General features: G+C 39.3%; 1 protein-coding gene across 6 annotated transcripts in view; it reads right to left on the bottom strand.

Moving 5' to 3' along the window:
- Positions 1-19,807, bottom strand: part of C9H8orf34 (chromosome 9 C8orf34 homolog) — a 337,664-nt gene that overhangs the window by 108,684 nt on the left and 209,173 nt on the right. For 4 of the 6 annotated variants that reach the window (XM_069600208.1, XM_069600210.1, XM_069600212.1 and 1 more), the window contains one exon: positions 18,169-18,304. In XM_069600208.1, coding sequence (XP_069456309.1) covers positions 18,169-18,304 — 136 coding nt within the window. The remainder of the gene's footprint in view (positions 1-18,168; positions 18,305-19,807) is intronic. The other 2 variants (XM_069600209.1, XM_069600211.1) reach the window with 1 other exon arrangement.

Raw genomic sequence — 19,807 nt, 5'->3', positions numbered from 1 at the left:
TTTTATTTTAAAAAGTCAATTTAAAAACTTTAGCCAGTATTTAAAACAGTTCCGAAGGTAAATACAGTACAACTCCTGTCTACCCTTACCATCTGGGGTTTACAGTCAATGCAGATTCTGCCAGCCAGATGCTGACTTATACAACTGGGTCTGCCCGCTTCTAACTCTTATGATTATTTTCGTAATTTGAATGTGAAAAATTTCCCCAAAGTCAGGTATTAAAAGTAATGAATGTAACATCTTTTTTACTGTTTCCTAACTGCCATCTATTTTTTTTTTCTTATGATTATTAGAAAGCCTATGTATAATTAGATTCTGGTTTTTCCCTGCAATAAATATTTAAAAGCTATTGGGATGTATGTTTTCTTTCTGAAACTGAGGCTTCTTTCCAGACTGATCAAATTTGTCCTTTTGATTTCTACTCATGTTTTAAATCTGTATATAGCACAGTTCTTGGCTTGTTTATTTCTCTTTCTTACTGGAATCAAGAGGAGCAAAGTAAAACAGATCTACAGTCCTTTATATCATCCCTTCTCCAAGCACTTGAGGAAAAGTTAGTTAGCAGAGAAACAGATCAATACTTCCAGCTAGGTCATGATGGAGTCTTTTTTCCTCTTCACAAGCATCAGTTTGAAGATCCAGGCTCCATTTCTAAAGCTTCAACAGTGATCAGGATTGATACTCACAAATTAATTCCAAGCCATAATTTTGTTTAAATCTTATCAATAGCCTGTTAAGTAAAATCTGAATACCCAAAACAACATTCCACATGATGTATACAACCGAATTTGAAAACCATCAACTAAAGGAACCTGTAGACTAGGATCTGAGGCTCCAGAGTTCTCGCTGTTCTCACCATTGTCAAATTCAACTGTAAATCACCTCATTTTTCTTTCTGTTCAATATGACTGTACTGAAAAGATTCCTTCAGTCCAAAATCAGTGTTAAATCTCAATATCTGTGTTTGGCAATCAATCTGTAATACTGGCACTTGGCTACAATGAGTCTATAAGATGTGGGATTGCTAGGAGTGCTTTCTAAGTACAGCTGCACAAAATGTTTTTTTCCTCTTGAAAGCTCAATGGTTTGCTTCTTAATTCGGAAAAAAATAAAGAACATTTTTAAAAGAATTTCATGGAGCTATTATAAAAGTTCTTTAGCTAATAAAATACTGTGAATATGTCCATGCTCTGAGCTTAATTTTTAATTTCCTAATTAATTTCAATGTGTGTTAGTCACTCAGTCATATCCGATTCTTTGTGACCCCATGGACTTCAGCCTGCCAGGCTCCTCTGTCCATGGGATTCTCCGGGCAAGAATACTGGGGTGGCTTGCTATTCCCTTCTCCGTGGGACCTTCCCAACCCAGAGATCGAACCTCAGTCTCCTGCATTGCAGGCAGATTCTTTACTGTCTGAGTCACCAGGGAATACTTTGGTGCAAATTGATTTAATTCAACAATTGTTTGTTGATGACTTAATCTGTTACATTATTCCCTTAAAAAACCAAGGGGAAACTAAAATTATAATTAATAAAGCCAAATTCTAATAATAGACTAATAATATCAAATTCAAATTCTAATAAAATCAGGGCCACACACTGCACTTTAAACCCCACTCAGGGACTTCCCTAGTGGTCCAATGGTTAAGATGTTGTGCTTCCAATGCAGGGGGCACAGATTCAATTCCTGGTCAGGGAACTAAGATCATAAGTGCCATGGGGCACAGTCTAAAAAAAATAAAAAAATAAACCCCACTCAGAATCTGTTGATGGGATCCTGAAGTAATGGGCAGTAGCCAACATAAGGTGAAAATTCTGACCAGAATCAGGTCTCCCAAATTTCTCCAAAGCACCCAATTGAGAAAGGAAAATAAAATTTTACCATGTCCCTTCCTTTGCCAGTCTGACTCATTGGTTTTTGATTCTTCCCCTCCTATGGATGGCTTCTCCAATGACAAAAGTGGTAAAGAGTCTGCCTGGAGTGCAAGAGACTTGAGTTCAATCCTCAGGTCAGGAAGCTCCCCTGCAGAAGGAAATGGCTCTAGTATTCTTGCTGGAAGAACTGCATGGACAGAAGAGCCTGGAGGGTTACAGTCCATGAGGTCTTGAAGAGTCAGACACAGCTAAGCGCACACCCTCTTAGGGGTATTATATTCTAATTTGTCTCATTTTTGTGTCTTAAGAGTTTGGCTTAGATTTCTGCCTGCCTGCAACATGTATTTCCTGCTTTTGGCTATCTTTGGGAATGACTCTGGATTTTGGGAGAGGCTTCCCAGGTGGCTCAGTGGTAAAGAATCCACCTGCCAATGCAGGAGACCTTGGAGACACAGATTGATCCCTGAGTCTGGAGGAGGACATGGCAACTCACTCCAGGATTCTTATCTGAAAAATCCCATAGACAGAGGAGTCTGGTGGACTACAGTCCATGGGGTTGTAAAATGACTGAGCAACTGAGAATACACGCACGCATTGGATTTGGGGAAGGTAGTAACTTTTGCACCTCTTTGAGGATGCCTTTTAGTCCACGGACTTAATACTGTCAGAAATATTTACTCTTTGTTCAGGCTGAAAGATTGACAAGATATTTGAAAGGAAAAGACCCTGATGCTGGGAAAGATTGAGGGCAGGAGGAGAAGGGGATGATAGAGCATGAGATGGTTGGATGGCATCACTGACTCAATGGACATGAGTTTGAGCAAACTCCAGGAGATGGAGAAGGACAGGGAAGCCTGGTGTGCTGCAGTCCATGGGGTCTCAAAGAGTCACACACAACTGAGTGACTGAATGATGATGAATAACTCTATAATCAGAAATTCGGCCAAATTAGAAGCTAATATTTAGGGTCTGATAGAATTTTCTTTTAGGCCTTTTCCTTTATTCTAAATGTATCCAGAGGGAAAGGTGGATGAGTTGTGTCAGTCCTTAACCATCTAGGCTACGACTCAGTTCTTAGAGGAATTAAAAGCAAGTGTCTCTATCTTCCAAATATTTGCAGAACCAGAAATGCAGTTATAGAGGCAAGTCAAAGTTCACCTAATCCTACCAACCCTAAAACCTCCCCTATTTATCTTAAAAGGCCTGTTACTTGCATTCCTTCTTTATGCCTTTGAGATGTGGATATTCTACAAACTTCATGGAGATAATTCTTATCAAAAGGGGAATAAAAGGTGAAAGGGTCATTTGGAATTGAGGCAAATAAAAAATCATGTGTCTTCACAAATATTTATATATAAAAAAAGCTTTAGCCATCAAAGCAGATAACTTATTCCAACTGTCCTTTTGTAACTAGTGAGCTTTGTATCATTGTACTTGATTCAAGGTAGAAATTTTTAAATGAAACTATAAAGTCTCTGTGTCTGTGTCCATATGTGTATCTATTTATGTGTTAAATACGTGGTATATTTTTAACCTCTGGATGATATTACTTAATTTGTAAAAGAGCTCCATTTAATTGGCTTAAAGAAAATCAGGCACTTATAAAAATTAAGCAGTCATAAAATTCTCAGAAATATAATAGAGATTTAACCCAAATAGTTTTCAGGTTCATATGCTCTAGGAAAATACTCAGAAATAAAGTTAGTTTGTGTCGATTTTATTAGAATAGGCATATCTTTAGAGTTCTCAACAATGAATATAATGCAGACATGTAACTCTTATTTCATCTGGATTTATTAATTTTATTAATCAAATGAGTTCATGTTATCTTCACTAAATTTGTCAGCAAGAAAAGGTAGCTTGGGATGATGGCTGACTTCGCTTAATGTCTCATGAAGTTTTTGTGGATAGTCTAATCATTAAGTAAATGGAAGAGATGTAAGTAGGACAAAAAGTTTTTAGGTGAACTTTTCTAATAGTTTTCCCAAATCTTTTGGTAACCTGGAACATCAAAGTTTTACTGAGTTCAGTTAAGTGATGAGTTAGCTAAATTATTAAATATCCAAATCATTTCCAAATAACACAAAACATTGCAACATTAATTGCTAAACACAAGTTTATCCACTTTTGGTTTTCTTTTATGGAACTAAAAGTGCTTGTGCCAATTAGTAAACATCTTTTATGCCATGTTGAGAAATTTTCTATGAGAAAGCACATGTCTGGAAATTATAAAAAGTATTTACAGACTTTCCCAGTCACAGAATGCTAGTACTGAAGATGGTTTATAATTGTTTAATCTTTTAAAAAGTATTCCCTCTGCTTCTGTTCTCTGAAAGAGACTGTAAAGAATTAGAATAGTTTCTTCCTTAAATGTTCAATTGAATTTATTAGTCATCCTATCTGTGCCTGGTACTATTAATTATTAGGTCAATCTTTAATAAATACAGGCCTATTCATATTGTTCATTTCTTCTTATGAGTTTAAAAATTGGATTAGGAAGATCCCAAGCAGAAGGGCATGGTAACCCACTCCAACATTCTTGCCTGGAGAATCTCATGGACAGAGGAGTTTGGCAGGCTACAATCCATGGGGTCTGAGTCAGACACAACTGAGCTACTTACATACACACATGTATCTCTCAAGGAATTGGTCCATTTCATCTAGATTATCCAATTTGTTGGCATAGAATTATTCACAGAAATCCTTTATTATTCTTTCAATAGCCATGAGATCTGTAATGATGTCCCTTCTTTCATTTCTAGTATTAGTAATTTGTGTCTACTCCCCATTTTCTCTTAGCCTGGCTAGACTCTTATTTTATTTTTATCATGGTGAGATGATAAAAACAACATTAAGGATGAAAATGTCATTTTCTTGACCACGATTTAAGTCACTTTGAAAAGGCAATAATCATATTAAAGCCAAAACAAACACCTCAATTTATTTTATTCTAAATTTGCTTATATTTTGTGCGTAAGTCAAAATACAATTTGGGGTACACCTACACAAGAAGAATATGTCCAAGCAAATCTTATTGCAAATCAACATGAGTTGAATGCAGTTCAAGGCTATTTGCTACGATTTTGGTTAACTCATGAGTGGCAGACTTAATATCTTATAAATCTGTACTACCAGCACAATGCCTACTGTAGTGAATCTGATGACCCCAAACTTTTTTTTTTTATAGATACACATCCTTTCCTAGAGAATTACAGTGAAATTACTTTGTTGGAAGCATTTCAAACTTTTCGATAATACTGTGTACCCTTTCATTCTACTTTAAACAGCAATATTGCTTAGATGGTATACCACACAGGGACTAGGGCCAGGGCGGACGTAATAGCATCAGCAATTCTTACTGATTGTTCATCATGCTAACAAGGTAGTGATGAGATAACTCATCATGAAAATGCCAACTAATTTAAATAACCACTTGCCACACAGCAACATCATTCCCTCCTTTTCCTGGCCTCCGTCCGCACCTACATCCTCCCATTATTATTGTTGGTAGCAGAGGATAAAAGACTGCCTTCTTTGGAGCAAGACCTGCTAGTTAAACTCCTTGCTCTGTTATTTACTGGCTGTATGACATTTGGTAAACTGCCCAAACTCTCTGATGTTGTCAGCATTAAATGCATTAATATACATAAAGTGCTTAGAAAAATAACTGATATGGAATACACTCAATAAAAATTAGCTATTATTCCTAATTTTAATACCTAATGTGCCTCATGCACTTTCCATTAATTTATTCAACTATTCAAGAATTATGCGTTCCAAGCACTGTTCTGGGTGTTGGAATTATAGCAGTGAACGAAAGAGACCAGATTCCTGACCTCACGCAGGAGGAGACAAAGGGAGCAAGTAGTAAAATAAATAAATAGCAAGTAATGAAACCTCGGGGCTTCCTGTTGGCTCAGCTGTAAAGAATCCACCTGCAGTGCAGGAGACACAAGAGACAGGCTCAGTCCCTGGGTGGGGAAGGTTCCTTGCAGGAAGGCATGGCAACCCACTCCAGCATTCTCGCCAGGAAAATCCTATGGACAGAGGAGCCTGGCAGGCGACAGTCCATAGGGTACAAAGAGCTGGACGGGACTGCAGGGACTGAGCACAATGAAACTTTGGAGAAAAAAGTCAGGTAAGGAGAGAAAGAGATGAAGTTAGGATAAGAAAAGGCTTCAGTGATGAGGTGACATTTGAAATGAAGAAGGAAGCCAGGCAAAGGTCAATGATCAGGGGAAACAGGAAGTGTCAAAGAAGAGCAAGATGGGAAAGCACTTACTTGACCTGTTAGAGAAAGAACCAGAAGGCCAGCATGATCGTTGGTCCCGTGCAAGTGGAGAGGGACTTCCCTGGTGGTCCAGTGGTTAAGAATTCGCCTTCCAATACACAGGGTGTGGTTCAATCCCTGGTCAGGGAACTAAGAGCCCACATGCTGTGGGGCAACTGAGCCAGCATGCTGCAACTTGAGAAGCCTGCACACCACAACTACTTAGTCCACGCACTGCAACCAGAGAAGTTCATGTGCCAAAATGAAGACCCAGCAGAAACAAATCAAAAAAAAAAAAAAAAAAAGCAAGTGGAGCGAGAAGCCAGAAAGCAGCCAGAAAGCACTGGCACCCTGTGGACAGTTAAGAAGGAATCAGTGCTTCTGGTAAATGTAGGAAGGAGGACTTGGATGAAACTGTTATCACCCAGCTGCCTGTACGCAACAAGGAAGGGAAGAGGCAGATGGAGAAAAGGTGTGTGTGGCTCACTCAGTCAGGGTAGCTGTGGAGAAAGCAATGTTTTACTCTTTCCTGCCTGTTTCTGTGAAAGCAAAAGAACTCTGAGTAGAGAGTTAAACAATCATCTCAAAAATTCCTTTTAGGAAAAGCAATAACATGAGGTGATTGGATCTGAAAGACAATCTTCCCTCTCCCCGCAAATAGATACTTTCCTAAAATTTCAAAGTAAGTGAGCACACTCACTCTGCACATTGCCTATGTACACAATTTAAAGTTGCCAGTCTTATTTCCACCTGTATTTTACATCAAAATTGATCTATTAAGACATACCATAAATATCTCTATATTAACTCACTTGAACGAGTGGACTATTCGTTACACAAACGCGAATTTCATCTTGACAGCGACTTTTCTCCCAACCTTATGACATCACTAAATTGAGCCCACGTTTTCTTGGCTGAATCTCTGGCAGCAAAGAATTAACTTTTACAACACAGGCTGTTCCCTGGGTGTCATTTTATTGGATGATGTTTTTATAAACCCTTAGGTATTCTCTCTATTGTAAAAACATGTGGGATAGTCTAAGATCTAGATCAGAAATTCTCTAATTCTAAAATGGCGTGATTTAAAATGTGAACTGGACCCCATCATATCATACTTTTCTGACTAGTGGCCATTGTGAACCATCTTGAAATATGACTTCCCCAGGCTGCAGCCACTCTGCCACCAGCACGCCCCCTCGTGGCTGAAGCAGGACATGCCATCCTGTGGATTCTCTGGTGCTTTCTCAGAAATGGACCAGGGCACTCTCACTCATTCAAGCCACAAGAAGGAAGGGGCATCGGATTAACTGTGTTAGAAATGAATGGCAGATTATTAACAAATGATAATGTGATACCTTATTTCAGTTGAGTTAAAAAGCCTAAACAGTCTGGGTACTCATTTAAAACTATAAGTACCTGCTCTGGGCAAGGTACTCATAACGCTACTGAAACCAAAGTATACTCATTTCATACAAAGTAGTCCTAATTCTCTGATTTCAGAAGCTTGCACCAGGGATCCCTTAACACTGAGGCACTGATACCAAGATGATGTAGAATAAGACCTCTGCTCCTCACGTTCGGACACAATACTGAATGGTCACTGGAGGAGAGATTCAGAGTACCCTCGTCACAGCAAGAAGATAAGTACATTTTAAGGAAATCTTTAAGTGGTTTTTTTGGTTTTTTATAATGGTAAAATCTCCTAACTTACTGAGATCCAATGAAAAGGGTTTTGATTCTGTTGTTTTGTAAAAAAAATGAATGTGAGTGGGAGGGGAGATATGGGGTGGGAGGGGAAAGATGGGGTCAGTCACCATGCCATGCCTGCTCATGAGGAACAAAACTGCAGGTAACAGGTGAATAAAATCAACAAACTGTATAAAGACAATTGAAATATGTAATCCTCAGGTTATCCAGCAAGAAGTAGCCAACTTTCAGACTTCATGACCAATTCAAACAAACAAACAAACAAAATTCTGCCTTTAATCTTGGTGCCAACCATCTCTCCTTTATTAAACAAACAGACAATTCAGTGGGAATGATGCCTCAGATTTGAAACACATTCCCTGTAGACTGTTGGAGCTCTGAACTGGATTCAAAATGAATCCGTCCATACAATATCAATCAATACAATCAATATTTTGCTGCCTTTTCCTCTAGAAGGGGCTTCCCTGCTGGCTCAGGTGGTAAAGAATCGACCTGCAATGCGGGAAACCCAGGTTCCATCTCTGGATCAGGAAGATCCCCTGGAGAAGGGAATAGCTACCCACTCCAGTATTCCTGCCTGGGAAATTCCATGGACAGAGGAGCCTGGCAGGCTACAACCCATGTGTCCAACAAAGAGTTAGACACAACTGAGAGATGAACATTTTCCCTCTAGAAGAGGAGAGAAAGTCAATATGTAACAATTAGTGAGAAACTGAACAGGGAAAGACGTAAAAAATGAAACAGAAGGCCAAAAGATGTACAACATCCTCAGATACCGATATCTAGGGATGTCTATGTGTTTTATTTAAAATGGCCTAGACAGTTGGCCCTCCAGCAATATTGTTGGGTTTCACATCCCAGGATCTCGAGCGACAATTTTGGTTTGTTTTTTTAGTCACTAAGTCATGTCCAACTCTTTGTGACCTGCCAGGTTCCTCTGACCATGGGATTTCCCAGGCAAGAATACTGGAGTGGGTTGCTGTTTCCTAACTGCTTTCAGTTTAGAAGCAACAAGAGAACTTTAGAGGGAAGGAAGGAAATATGAGCTGTGTGTGGAGAAGAAGGTGTATCTGAATGTGTCTGTAGCTTGTAACGAAGGAACGAGTTCTTCCATGCACCTGAGGTCGGCTCGCTTTGGAAGAGAGAATGTGGGTAAGATGGGAGATAATCACAGAATCTTAATGGGGAAAAGAGACAAGCCTGGTTTGGTTGGGGCTTAGGAAATAAGAGAAATAAAAATATGTAAAAACTAAATAAGAGAAATAAAACTATGTAAAAACAAATATGCATGTCCTCAGGCTGTTTCTCTCATACCCACCTTCTACCCTTATCAGCAAAAGTCAGAAGAAGATAGCACTTTTCAGGACTCCTAAGATTTTTGCCATGCTGATTTATTACTAAAAGAATCTAGAGTCACACTATATGAATTCTTACATTGTAAAAGAAGAAAACTACTTAAAATGGAAATTGGTCTAGGAAAGCAAAGGGACCGGGCTGAAAGACAGACTGGGCGTTCAAAGCAAAAGGAAATTGTCCCCAAGGTAGCTGTTGATGGCAACTCAAGTGTTGTTGGATCCAAGACTGGAACCTGCCATTAGGCTTACCAGTGATACAACATTAGTGGAAAGGAAATCATACAGGGCTTTTAATCTCAAGTTAGACAATGGAAGGTGGGCAATGGCACTGAGTATCAGAATGACTTACAGAGCCATGTGCTATAGCTGGAAGAATGTTGAATTTTGACTCATAAGTCTTGGGTTTATGTCCACCAAAGACATTTCTTGGCTGTGTGTAGAAGTTATTTAAACTTTCTGGGTCAAGTTTTAACCATCTGTGCAGTTGGTGTAAAAATTAGGAGGACTGGTTTTAAAATGAATTAATATTTGCTAGAGTACTTAATATAATTTTAAGGTCTCTATGAATCAAACATCTTATTAATTTTATTTTGTTGGGATGGTCATGCTATCATTCTGTCTTCACTGAATCTCTTTCTCTTGATAAATGCTTCTCCTCAACTTTTCATGATTCGGGTGGAATTTCCAATCAAGGGGTGCTTCTTCCCCTAACATAGGAGTGAGCTTATGACCAAAGGTAAAGCAGATATCACACCTACTCTGTGCCTGATCTCTTGTAGCACATAGTTGGGGATATGCTAGCAGAGTCTTTCTAAACATTATCATATGAACTCTGGGTGAGAAAAAAGGCCCAAGCTTTAAGGCTATTTATAATCCTGGAGCACCCAGGTGCCAGGGCCATTCTTACCCACATGGAGTGGTCCAACAGAAAGTTGAATCTGGAGGTAAAAATAGAGATGTTGATGGAGAGAAAGAAAGTTGAGTCTAGAGACAGTGATGGAGAGACACAAGTGGACAAAAAGGGAGACAGAAAGAGATTCCGGTTGATACTTCTCCAATCTTTCACTCACAAGTATTCAGTGGTTATTTCACGTGGGTCACAAGTTATTTAATGTACTGAGCATATATCCGTGATCCAAGAAAGCCTTGGTTCCAGCTCCCATACAGTTAATATTTTAATGAGAATGAAAGAGTGATAAACAATTTATGTAAGAAATTCAAGTCAAGCAGATTATGATAGATGGTAAGCCAAGCATGCCTGGAGAGGTGAAGAGTTATGAGGTGTGAGGTCATTTCTGATACATGTACAATGTAGCCTACTGACCTCAATGCTGATGACAGTCACAAAGCCTTTTCTGGAAAGACATGACAAATCTTTCACTTCTCTCATACTGCTGCTAAAAGAGAATGGAAGTGAAGTGAAAGTTGCTCAGTTGTGTCTGACTCTCTGCGACCCCATGGACTGTACAGTTCATGGAATTCTCCAGGCCAGAATACTGGAGTGAGTAGCCTTCCCCTTCTCCAGAGGATCTTCCCAACCCAGGGATGGAACCCAGGTCTCCCACATTGCAGGTGGATTCTTTACCAGCTAAGCCACAAGGGAAGCCCGAAAGAGAATGCAAAGTTTTACTCTATTAACTATTAGTTCTGTTGCAGAGAGAGATTTTGACTACATATGTCTAATAGGCAACCTAAATTTAACATGCACATATCTCTGATTCCTCATCAAGCTTCTCCCTATCTTTTTTATTTCACCAAATAGTGCATTTTAGAACTTTCCTGGTGGTCCAGTGCTTAAGAATCTGTCTTGTAATGTGGGGGACACAGGTTTGATCACTGGTTGGGGAACTAAGATCCCACATGCTGTGGGGCAACTAAGCCTGAGAGCTGCAACTACTGAGCTCAGGTCCCACAACTAGAGAGAAACCCACACACCACAACAAAAGACCCCACATGACGCAATTAAGATCCCAGGGGCTGCAACTAATACCCAATGCAGCCAAAGATAAAATAAATAAAACCTTTTTAAAAATCACAATGGACTAATACTTTATTCTCAATAGGATGACTAATACTTGAAAGCAAAACAATGAAAAGAAAGAGTAACAAAGGTTGATGAGGATGTTGAAAATTTGTAACTCTCATACATTACTGGTGGGATTGTGAAATGTTACAACCACTTCAGAAATCAGTTTGGTAGTTCCTTAAAAGTAAATACAAAATTAACATATGACCCAATAATTGTATTCCTAGAGATATACTCAAGAGAAATGACAAAACATGTTCACACTAAAACTTGCACTGAGATATTCCTAGCAGCATAGTTCTTAACAGTGTAAAAAGCAGAAACAACCTAAATGCCCATCAAATGATAAAAGAACAGGAATGAAGTGCTAGTCCATCTCCTTCAGCTGGTTCAGGCATCCTTTCCAGGGATATATCGGGTAAAGGAGGCATAGTAGATCAACAGCAACAGCAAATACTTTATTTGTTCCTAGATTTTCTAATTTGTCCTGCTGCTGCTGCTGCTGCTGCTGCTGCTGCTGCTAAGTCGCTTCAGTCGTGTCCGACTCTGTGCGACGCCATAGACGGCAGCCCACCAGACTCCCCCGTCCCTGGGATTCTCCAGGTAAGAACACTGGAGTGGGTTGCCATTTCCTTCTCCAGTGCATTTAAGTGAAAAGTGAAAGTGAAGTCGTTCAGTCGTGTCAGACTCTTAGCGACCCCAGGCTCCCCCGTCCTTGGGATTTAGTTACATCTTATTGTATGTGCTGTCCTATTGTGCCTATTAGTGTGGGGAAGCCAGTCCATGGGTACCACTGAGCGGGTACCCCACTGGAAACTTAGGACTCTTCTCCCACCCTGAAATTGACAATACTGACTTTCTCAGACAATATGCTATTTCCATTCCCTAATGATGCTGCGAGGGATTGGAGGCAGGAGGAGAAGGGGACGACAGAGGATGAGATGGCTGGATGGCATCACTGACTCGATGGACGTGAGTCTGAGTGAACTCCAGGAGTTGGTGATGGACAGGGAGGCCTGGTGTGCTGCGATTCATGGGGTCACAAAGAGTCAGACACGACTGAGCGACTGAACTGAACTGAACTGAATGCTAAGATGCTTATTCTCTGCGCTCAGTCATGTGTGTGCTCAGTCATGTCCGACTCATTGCAACCCTATAGACTGTAACCTGTCAGGTACCTCTGTCCTGGGATTTCCCAGGCAAGAATACGGGAGTTTCCATTTCCTACTCCAGAGGACCTTCCCAACTCAGGGATTGAACCTGTGTCTCTTGCATTTCCTGAATTGACAGGCAAATTCTTTACTACTGTGCCACCTGGAAAGCCCATTCTGTGGGTGGATTTCCCCAAAAGGACTCTTCTATAAATCACAGATAATATGTAAGACCCAGAAAGTCTATAAAGGAAAAAGAGGTTACTCTGATTGAAGATCACAGTAGTCCTGAAAAACTCTATGGAGATGCCAAAAAAATAATTTCAGGCATTCTGGTATGAACTGGAAAATCAGCCTACTAGTACTGACTGTGGGATACGCAAACAGTTTTTTGGCTCTCATTCAAGGGTGCTGTTACTTAGCAAAGATGACTAAAAGACCATCTTTCCCTGCCTCTCTCATGCTATCCATTTCCTTCTAGTGTCTCTTACATCACAGTCTTAGAAAGGGTTTATAGGAGGGATGATAGAGAGAGAATATAAGTATGTAGACTGGTACTTTCACAGAGAGAGGAAATATGAGGAAAACGATGAGAAAAAGTTTCTGTAATTAAAACACTTTTATGCATTTTGTTCAAAATCAACCAAAAATTACCCATAATATTCTATTCCCTAAAACCTCATAATGTTTCCCTAGATCTTGACCTTGATGCTTGTTTTGTTTTTTCTCAGTATATAACATGACTTCCCTGTATTTCAAAAGCATATTTAACTTCTTCTGAAATGTATATAAATATTTTTATCTTGTAACACTTTTTTCCCCAGAGCAGACTCAACGTTTGAAACTGAGCTAGCCACTCCAGTCTGCTATAATTGGAAATGGGAAATGACCACTTCCAAGTTATATGTGGGAAATTGAGGTATAGAGAGGGTAAGTGATTTCTCAGAGTTGTCCAGTGGAGTGGGCAAGCTGAGATTCCAACCTTAGTCTCTACTGCTCTAAAGCCCAGCTCTTTTTCACATAATAAGAAGTAGTCTTTTAGAGTAAGCGTGGACTTCCCTGGGGGTCCAGTGGTTCAGAGTCCACCTGCCAATGCAGAAGACATGGTTCAACCCCTAGTCTGGGAAGGTTCCACATGCCACGAAGCACATAAACCTGTGCTCCAAAACTGCTAAAGCCTGTTTACCTAGAGCCTGTGCTCCACAGCAAGAGAAGCCACCACAAGGAGAAGCCCTCACACCACAACTAAAGAGTACCCCCCCCCACCAGCCCTTGCTTGCTACAACAAGAGAAAGCCCACACAGAGCAACAAAGACCCAATGCAACCAAAAGTTAATTAATTAATTAAATAGAGTAGGTGTGTACTTACGCAGCCCAAGGCCCTCCCTTTCTTATGAATCACAAAACAACCACTAAAAAAAGTAGAGATGGAGAGGATATTGTATCAATTTATAAACAAAAGAACTATGAAGTTAAAGTGTTTAAAACTGAGATAAAGTGGTCTCCAGTTTCTGGCTGATATGTGTTGGCCTCATTTCTTCCTTCATGCAGAATGAACCATGGAAGTCATATTTCAATCTTTCCAAGGGTATGGACTTTCCCCACATCAACAGCCCCCAAATCAATCATGTCTGGCATAACCGAGCCATTTTACGATGCTTTATTTTTTCCAGAGAACTATCACTGTCTGACATTTTGGGTTGTACTTATTTTTTCCAAGTCTGTTTCCAGCCAGAATGTAAGTTCCTAGTGATCAGCAGTGTTAATTTTTCTTTCCAGAGTTTATCCCAGTACTTGACACAGAGTGAGTCTTCCATAAATTCATTTTGGTTCAAATGAACCATTTCTGTCACTTAAAACATGTACTATATTCATCACTCAAACCAAACCTTTTAATCTAGGTGTAAGAAGTCAATTTTATGGAAAACTTTGTAACTGTAAACAATGATAGTAGTCCCTTTTTGTCCTTATCCATTTTCCTTTAAGTCAGTTTGGCTCACTTTTTTTCCCAGTGGGAACTTACTGAAAATAAACCTTATAAAAGAGGTTGGGAGGAAAAAGGAAAAAAAAAAAATGCATAGCAAAGTGAAACAGAATATAACATATCACTAATGATGTCAGCTTTCTTAACTAGTAAATCCTAATATAGTTAGTTTGAAATTAGCTCATATTTATAAGCGCTGACATTTATCTTTTCTTCAGCATCCTATCACCAGCAATCATTGGCTTTTGCTTTATCAAGTCAATATATGAATAAACTCATTATTTTAATGTCACGATGTACAGAAGAAACGGTGAACAATTTTTGGCACAATGACGTGAAGCAAATCAGTGAAAAATCAGCAGGCTATCTGGAAACAAATTTCTCCTAACATTCTCAGGCTGCAGCTTCTGAGCCAGTGTCACTGTATGTTCCCTATAATCCAATTTCTTTTTAAATGGCTTTCCGTTCCTTTTTTGTGCTCTATTGATGTTAGGCATGAATGAATGCAAACACTTGCACCATCAAAAACAAACAGCACCCTACCACCCGGAATGCCCTGGCAGGAGTCCACAAAAACAAGATTTAACTCCTCGGAATGGCAGTCGGTAGACAGAATTAATGGGTGGTCTTTCCAGAAAAATGGCTTATAAACTTCACTGAAATAGTAATTTGCTGCCTTGGTATCAGCATTTGTTTGCTTGTTATTGATATCTTAACTGTTACCTTAAAAAGAAAATTCAGGATATTTAATGAAGAAATTTAATTTGAAACTCACAATTCTCCAAACCACTGTTTTTTAAAACCACACAAGCTTTGCTGATAATTACTGACAATGTGTATTATTGACCTACTGACATTTTACTTTTTGGTTGATATGACTAGTGTGACTCCAAGGCAACAAATTAAACTTGTTTTGCCCATGCCATTCAAGGCTGTGTAGCTGTAAGAGTAGAATTTTCTAAAAGTCAAACCAAGACACTCAATGAATATATCAAAAAATCTAACTTGCAATGCAAAACAAACAAACAAACAAAAAAAACCCCAGCAGTTATAAGGACACTGCTATATTATATTATACATAGAAAATTCTTTATTTACTTAAAATTGTTTTGTAATGGTTTCTTTCCCTTATGATCTGAGGGGAAAAGAGAAACATTTGGGGTTAGAATCTCAATATATCTTGGTGATCAGACACCTATTAACTATGCATTTTTCTACTTGCCAACTGATGGCATCTGTTTGTTTAAACCATACAAATTGCAGCAATGTCCACAGCAGATTAAGGTCACTAAGAGCTAAGGTAATAACATTACCCTGGAATAATTTTCCAGCTTGAAAACATAAGCTTTCTTCCATCTGTACTTTTCTAACAATGTATGAAATATTTATGGAAAAAGTTATAATTTTATTTCTTGTAACCATGCTAATCAATACATTTTTTTACATTCTTGATAGTTTAGCCACTTTGTTGCACATAAAACTTCACAGAGCAACTTAATGTGGGCTGAATTCCTCTTTTTCTGATCTCTTGAAAATCAGAAGTCCTACCAATGGTCACATATATATTATATCCATCAACTGTTCGCAGAGCAATGTATTAGTTGCAGGACAGATCATGTCTTTTAATCAGGTTCTGAATGAGAAGGGGTCTGTGGCCTTTGGCTGAAAGTCCTCAGTTTGATAAGAGTAATAATGTTCTGGACATATCTTATGCAAACTTCCTTCTAGATACTGTGACCCCATATGTAGCTCAAAAGCAGTGCAGTCTTTGAAAAAGAGATTGGGGAAAATGACAATTTTAAGAGTATACTCCACTTCTTTACACTAACTTGCTCACTGATGGGTTCTTTGCAGAAGCTCTGACCATCCCTTGAATCTCAATGACTCTTGGATGTCTTGGGGCTACAGCACTATTTCAAGAAAAGAACATATCCTTTAAGCTTTTAACCTTCCAGTTCTACCTGAAAAAAAAAAATTTCTTGACCATGAACCTCTGAGCAACAAACAAAAAACCAAAACACAACCACCCTACACTGTCTTATTGTCCCGGATGATGAGCTATAGTTTTCTCCCTAGTCTGTAAGAAGCCTAAGGCAGAAAATTCCTTCATGTCAGGAAAATGGGGCTCTTTTTTCTGCAGTGCCTGAGTACTTTAATATGGGCCTTTCTAAAAGGTGGGGGGGCCGGGGGGGGGGGTGGAAACTCAAAACATTTTCAACTGCTTAAGCATTTACATGGGAATTATCCCAGCGCACGGGAGAAAAAGAAGATAAACTTCTTATTCCCTGAGAATCCTGCACTGTGATCACTTGGTTGGCTGTCTATGCACACATGACCCTATCTAGCTCTCTCAATCAGGTCTCCTGTATTGCAGGCAGATTCTTTATCATGTGAGCCACCAGGGAAGCCCATAGAGATTAGGAGTTCATCTTATATGCAGGTAGTTTATAATTTATAATCTAGCTCATCACTGGGAAGCTGAATGTGAATAATTTAGGGCTATGTAATGGGTTTAGTCCTTTCCCAATTCAAACATTCAGTACTTTAGTAAAACATGTTGCTTTCATGGGATTTCCTTTCAAAAAAAAAAAAAAAAACCTCCTCATATCCCAATCTTCTACAAATAATATGAAGGGCCAAAGACCAAGAACCAAGCACCTCTCCCAGTCAACCTGTAAATGTACAAACATACTATAAAATTATTTTTAATTGCCAAATGACTCTTCCACACTCAGGATACCTAAATATCATTGCATAAATATTTGTAGTTTTCTTCATAACCCTAATCAAAAAAATCGATCCACCCAAATATTACTTGTTTGAAGCAATGTTTCCAGGGGTGTTTTCATTTTATTGTGGCATTTCTTTTAATGATGTCAAATAATATACTCTGATTTTTCTATTTATTTTTATTCTATCTCTTTTTATTTTTCTAAGCCCATGACAACTACAATTAAACTTCCCAAGGGGTAAAGGCAAGGAAAAGCTACAAAAATCTGATCTGATTTTCCTACACTTCCCCCTGCTCCCGATTTCCAAGCCACTAATCCCCTCTCAAATTGTACAATAGAACAGCTAGACATAAAGCAAAGGAGATAAAACAGGCCAGCCAGGGCATTGTTCTTGTTAATCTGCACCATTTACATAAGGGTTAGAAGACTTGTTTTATCATTTAAACAGGCTTAAAAGCCTCTTTGCAAATGAGATTTAGTTCCTACAAAAGAATGCATTCTAGCTATTTGGTGAGCTTCTGCCGGACCAGCAGTGGGAGCTGACTCGGCAGTTAACTTAAGCTACTTCTTTGGCCACATACCCTATATGCAAAGATTGCTTCCAGCTGCCAAAATTGAAAAGCATCAAGCTGATTAAATTCTTTCCAGGAGGTGAACAAGATGAGGAACAGGTTAAGAGGCCAATAAGGTCCGATCTTAAACTGTACCTGGGCAAACTCTCCTTTATGCAAGTGCCTTAGAAGTGCCTTTGAACTTCTAGAGTCCCTTGAATCTTCTTTTGAAAAGGAACAGAAAGGCAGACAGCAAATGAAATTCAGAGGCAGAAAATCTTAGAATAGTCTCCAACTGCGAAGTAAAGACAATCTAAACTCTTTGACTCATTGTTGGTCTGAGTGGCATTGGGCATGAAGATAAACTGTACAACTAACTCTCTTGTTAACTCAGCACAAAAGATAATCAGAAGGAAAAGATTCTCTTAACACAGAGAAGTACACCCTTTGCATCAAAATCTTAGATTTAAAAAATCAAGATCATGTTTATACATAGATACACCTATAATCTGTTTTACCTGGCACACCTTGAACAGATGTTCAATGTGACTTTGGCCTGAGGTTCAGCAGAGTAAGTAGCTCGACCTTGGTTAAATTTGCTCCCAGAAGGTGTCAGGGTAGTTACTCCCTCCATTCTTAAATCATCAAGATCCTCTGTAACAACATAAACAATTGCAGATAAAAAAATTAACTCTAATGGAATTAAGATGAAAAGTCCATGTTTTCAGATACCTGCCAGTAGATTAAGAAAAATGTTATATTTCCACTTTGCAAAATCTTACTTCATTATCTTTCAAATCATTTCTAGATGTAGCTGGAGAAAATTATAAGGGAAAAGGGTGAGAGATCAATCTGTTTGGATAATGAATGGGCAGACCACATACAGTGAAGGACCTAAGCTACTCCATTTTGTAAGGTTCCGGGAAAAGAGCCTTTGGGAATCCCCTGACCTCACCCCACTGCCCACGAGCCAATCGGACCCCAGACCAAAATCTCCTGATTTAACGTTCAGGAACTCGTGGTCTACCTAGGTAATAGGAACCAATCAGAACCTGTGGCCAGCCCGGGAAATGAAAACCAATCAGAAACCAACACCTAACCCTTCCACAGAAGGTAACCAATTAGACGTCTCCCAACCCGGAAACTCCCGTTTGTCAAATTTCTCCCGAGAGAATACCCTATATAAGCATTGAAACCCAGAGCTCAGGGCTCCTCCCTATAGCCGCTGCGTTGGTATCTGTGGGAGCCCCAGCTGAGCTTGGCAATAAAAACTCTCTTGCTTTTGCAATGGATATCGGCTCCCTGGTGGTCACTGGGAGATTTCACAACTTGGGCATAACAATAGAACATAGATCCACAACTTCCACTGTAACCATCCACAGAAGTCAACCATAATCTCTACGGCAACTGGCCCCAAACGGTCAAGACTTGGTCAGTGACTGCCAGCTTCCAACTAGGAACAATCCACAAGCATATGCATGCTCAGTCGCTCAGCTGTGTTAAACTCTTTGCGGCCCCATGTACTGTAGCCCACCAGGCTTCTCTGTTCATGGGATTTTACAGGCAAGAATCTTCTGCATCTCCCGCATTGGCAGTTGGATTCTTTCAGCACTGCATGACCTGGGAAGCGCAAGAACAATCCAGAGGAAGACAAATATGGTCCCAAACCAATTGCGTCAGATCACTCACTTCTAATTTGCCTGTCTTGAGCTTCCCCATCCAACAAACTCCAATCAGAATACCTGATGCCTTCTCTTTTTAACCCTAAATCTTTCCTTTTTATCTTCACCTGGGGAGGACAAGAATACACCAGGATAGTCACACCCCAGGTGTTCATTGAAACCTTCTATTTCATCCAGGCCCTCAATCAACATTTAAAAGGTCTACATTTCTCTTGTAATTTAGTTCTAGCCAAATTTGTACATGATCTACTTTATTCACAGTATAAGAAATCTTGTAAAAAGGACTCGATTTACTTGCTCTGAGCCTTAGCAAAAGAGGGGCATAAAGTTTCAAAAGATAAGCCATAATTTTCCCAAAACATAATCCATGACTGAAGTTATATAAGAAGGGAAATCACTCTTTTCTGATAAGGCTGTAGACTATCCAAACATCTGAACTTTCACAAAACAACTGAGAGAATTTCTAGGTTAATTA

The sequence above is a fragment of the Ovis canadensis genome, chromosome 9, assembly GCF_042477335.2.
Source record: "Ovis canadensis isolate MfBH-ARS-UI-01 breed Bighorn chromosome 9, ARS-UI_OviCan_v2, whole genome shotgun sequence".
Classification (NCBI taxonomy): domain Eukaryota; kingdom Metazoa; phylum Chordata; class Mammalia; order Artiodactyla; family Bovidae; genus Ovis; species Ovis canadensis.
The sequence above is the reverse complement of the archived record's forward strand: the minus strand, read 5'-3'. Positions and strand labels throughout refer to the sequence as shown.